The 4,354-nt window shown below is 39.1% G+C and overlaps 1 protein-coding gene across 1 annotated transcript; it reads left to right on the top strand.

Annotated features, from left to right (window-relative positions):
• The first annotated feature begins 415 nt into the window (after positions 1 to 415).
• LOC130644155 (uncharacterized) lies at positions 416 to 3,774 on the top strand. Its single transcript, XM_057449647.1, has 5 exons — positions 416 to 623; positions 748 to 2,735; positions 3,241 to 3,250; positions 3,439 to 3,631; positions 3,714 to 3,774. The coding sequence occupies exons 1-5, from the start codon at positions 416 to 418 to the stop codon at positions 3,772 to 3,774; spliced, it is 2,460 nt and encodes an 819-aa protein (XP_057305630.1).
• The last annotated feature ends 580 nt before the right edge of the window (positions 3,775 to 4,354 follow it).

Below are 4,354 nucleotides of genomic sequence, written 5' to 3'. Positions count from 1 at the left end.
TCTTGCACTGAGTTGTCTACGCTGGCGTCGGATCACATAGTGCTTATGTATGCCATTCTTCCATGTTCTTGGGGGTCGTTTTTATCAACGACACATAGCACGGTGTCATATTGATATCGACGCAGGACATGTCTCTGCCGTAGTTCCGAGTTGTCTTGCTTAAGGACATCAAGATCGTCTTCAAGTATAGTATGCGATGGAAATATCCCTTTCTTCGATTGCTGTAGCAAGCTCTTCCTGTAATCTCTCCACACCCTAGACTTAATATTAGCAATGCCTAGAAAACGTCCAAGATCTGCCCTTTCAAACAGAGGTTGATCTTGCTTGTCAAACAGGGCCCCTGCGGGTATTGCGTTGAATAGGGCGAGTTGCGACGACATCTTTCTAATATATCAACGTAAGCCAGAAGATTCCAATGTGGTCACTCCAAAATCTTCAAAGTCCTGGGATGTTCCGACCTCAGATACAGGCATGCATGCCTGGATTTTTTCAATTCAGCCTTGATTTCATCCCAGTCCTAGATCATGTTCGTCTCCTCATCAGCCTGTGTCATGTCACTCCTCTCCGAAGGGTACCGCAAAAACAGGGCTTTTTTCTGTCGTCTCAAATTTTTTGGGAAGGCAGTATATGACTGGGTTAAGAGCCAAAGACTGTGTTTTCGATGCCGGCCCGAAATAGCTAATTTATATTTATATACAAATTTATATTTATGTACAAATGTAAACACTGCATGGTCGTTTTTTAAAGACAAGGTTACAAACATTTTCAACAAACATGCACCAGTAATTGATAAACGTGTAAAGGGTCGTTTATGCCCTTGGATGACAACTGATATCCGTGTATTAATGACTGACAGGGACAAAGCACTACGTTACGCTCGGAAAACCAATAAAGCCTGTGACTGGACCGCGTATAAAAAACTGCGAAACAAGTGCACATATGCTGTGAACATGGCTAAGTTTAATTCCAACAAAAAGCTTTTAGAAGAAAATTCAGATAAACCGAGGAAGTTTTGGCAGACAATAAAAAACATCATGCCTTGCAAATCCAAAGGAACGTCCTGTAGATCACATTTTCTTGAAGACGGTTGTGTTAAAGCTGACACTCCTGTTCAAAAATCTAACTTACTAAGCAATTTCTTTTCAAATGTTGCAATGTCTTTAAGAAAGAAATCCATTTTCATGAAAGATTTCATTTGGCGCCAACCAAACAAAGTCGAACCAATAAGGACACAAAGGTTTGATTTTAAATATGTTTCCAAGTCTTTCGTAGAAAAGGAATTGAAGAACTTAAAACGCCACAAGGCAACTGGTATTGATAACCTGCCACCAGCTGTGATGAAAGATAGTGCTAATGAAATATCACAACCGCTATGTTTCATAATCAACTTGTCACTGAGTACAGCAGATGTACCTACAGAATGGAAACACCCTACTGTTACACCAATACACAAGTCGGGACCATCTACCAAAGTTGACAACTATCGTCCAATTTCGATTCTACCAATTGCCTCAAGAATCCTTGAACGAGCTGTACATACACAATTGATGAAATACCTGGAGAAAAATAATTTGCTTTCTGAGCAACAGTTCGGATATCGACGTAAGAGATCAACTGATATTGCAGCTACAGTATTCCTCGACAGCATTCGTACTGAAATTGATCGTGGGAATTTAGTTGGAGCAACCTTTATAGATTTGTCTAAAGCCTTCGACACAGTGGGCCACAGTATTCTGCTATCAAAGCTACCATCTTTTGGCATTCACGACAATGAGTTAAAATGGTTCACCGACTACCTTTTTAATCGGAAACAACAAGTCGTTTATGAAAATTCGAAATCCAACGTTTCAAATATGACATGCGGTGTTCCACAAGGCTCCATTTTAGGACCCTTGTTGTTTTTGATTTACTTCAACGATTTTAAATCAGCCCTACGTAAGAGTAAAACAGTGAAATTTGCTGATGACACCGTGTTGTATGTTGCACACAAGTCCGTACAAGATATTGAAAATGCTTTGAATGATGAACTTAAAAATATATCGACATATCTCGCAAATAACGATCTAGTTATAAATTTGAAGAAGGGTAAAACAGAGGTGATGTTATTCGGTAGTGGGAAAAAATTGTCATCTATACCACACAAACCGAATATTAAATTTGGTACAGTTGATATTAACGTAACGAAGCGCTACAAGTATCTTGGTTCTACAATTGATCCAACTCTAACTCTATCAGATAACTTCAACAAAGCATATAAAAAAGCTTCTTCTCGTTTACGTCTGTTACAAAATCTGAGAAAGAACATGGACAATAATACTGCCACAACAATTTACAACACTATGATTATACCACTGGTAGTTTTCAACAGTATCATAAATTTGAACTTCTCAAAAACCGAAATAAATAAATTGAATTCTCTGGACAGCCGTGCAAAACAGATAACCAAAAACGCAAACATCAAATCAACTTACACTGTTATTTTGCGACATGCTTGTAAAACGGTTAAGAAATGCTTTGCTGGTGAAACATGTAGTAACATGAAAGAATACTTTGAAGTAAATTCTCACTCCAAATGCACGAGAAACCAAAACTGTTTGCTGAAGATTTCAAAAATCAAATTGGAAGTAACACGAGGCAGTTTTCGTTATATGGGAGCGAAAATATATAACAGTTTGCCACTAGATATACGAAAAGCGACAACTGTGAATGACTTTAATCAAAAGATCAAAGATTTCGTATTTTAGATTATTATTTACCTAATATTTTTACGGTGGTTCTTAATTTCTTTTTATCAACAACTCTCTATTTTTGGTCTTGTATTAGTTTTCAACATTTTATTTTTTCTCACATTCGTTTCAATCTATCTAACTATTTATTTTGAAGAACATGTTATGTTATATAACATGTGCGCAGACTTATCATTTATAGTTTTCTATTTTTAATATATACTTAGTAAATTTACCCTTCTCTCTCACATTTTGTTTGGATATAGTCTGTTTGGGTATGTTTGTTATCTTCTCTGTCTATTATATAAATATTTTTCTTTTGAATAGTTTTCTACTTTTTAACATATCTATAGTAATTTTAAAGCATATTTGGGATTTTATGATCAATATGCCACCCTTTACCATAATTGTCCCAAGTCATAACCTCAACAAACTGAGCCTCAAAATGGTCCCGCAGTGTAGCCATATCGCACCCTAGGTACTCCTGAGAGCTGAGTTTCTTGTTTTTTTTCAGGGCATGGAAGGTTCGGCTGCTTACGACAGAAGCGAGATCGCCAACAGGATTGCATATAGGGCATTGCCGCCTTAGTTTTTGATGGTGGCAGAACTTCCAACCCCCCACTCTTTACGTCTGGATCTCAACCTTTGATGATGGCATTTGCTTCCACCTCCACATTCTTTACACCTTGATCTTATCCTTTGACGGTCGCAGACGCTTCAACCCCCGCACTCTTTGCATTAGGCCCTCAGCCTTTGGTGGTCGCAGACACTTCCGCCCCTACACTCTTTTTCATGGTGACATATTTCACTTCCCCCACAGTGTTTACAGGTGGACCTCCGTGTTTCATGGTGACACCTTGTACGCTGGTATATTTTTCCTTGTTTGTGACCAGTTGGATGTTGTGGTGATTGCGTATATTTTCCATGGTCTTCCCGAACACGTTTAAATTCATCAGCTTGTAAAAATCTTTCTCAAACTCGTTTTAGGCATCCGTTTTCAGCCTCGTGTTGTGATCAATGTACCCCTTCAACTACGCTCTCTGATTAAACCGGATGACTTTGCGTACTTTCTTCAATTCAAGCCCATATTTTATAGCCTCATTTCATGCCCTTAAATGCACAACAAATAAATGCACTACGCTTATCCTCCAAATTTGGTACCAATTTCTCAACTCTATGGACCATAGCACGTTCGGGTAGGAACGGAAACTCGTTATGTTTGTCGTGCAGTCTCTCTTGGTAGTTGATATCAACCTCCAGTATATAACCATGCCTATTGTCCTCAACGAGCTTCTCGATCCGCTTTTCTGTAAATGCCTCGAAGTTTGATACTCATTTGAAACCATCCATGGGCAGATCTTGACGCATCGCCCACCCATATAGGTTGTTGGCATCCAGAAACTGCAGGTAGAATGATTCAATCTCCGGATCGTACTGGTCTCCCATGTACTTGTTATTTGCCTTGGCATACCTGTATACAGCTTGCGTAATGCCTCCTCGGATACCTTTTTTGGAGGAGTTTTAGTCTGATCCCCGTTAATTTCAGTGCTGCCTTCCAAGCCAAGCCAGGTGCACTGTAAAGTGTGCAGGATCAAGCTTGTAGTTCGTCAAGCACACATCCCGGAACG

Source organism: Hydractinia symbiolongicarpus, chromosome 5, assembly GCF_029227915.1.
Source record: "Hydractinia symbiolongicarpus strain clone_291-10 chromosome 5, HSymV2.1, whole genome shotgun sequence".
NCBI classification, from domain to species: Eukaryota; Metazoa; Cnidaria; class Hydrozoa; order Anthoathecata; family Hydractiniidae; genus Hydractinia; species Hydractinia symbiolongicarpus.
This window is presented reverse-complemented; position numbering and strand designations above follow the sequence as displayed.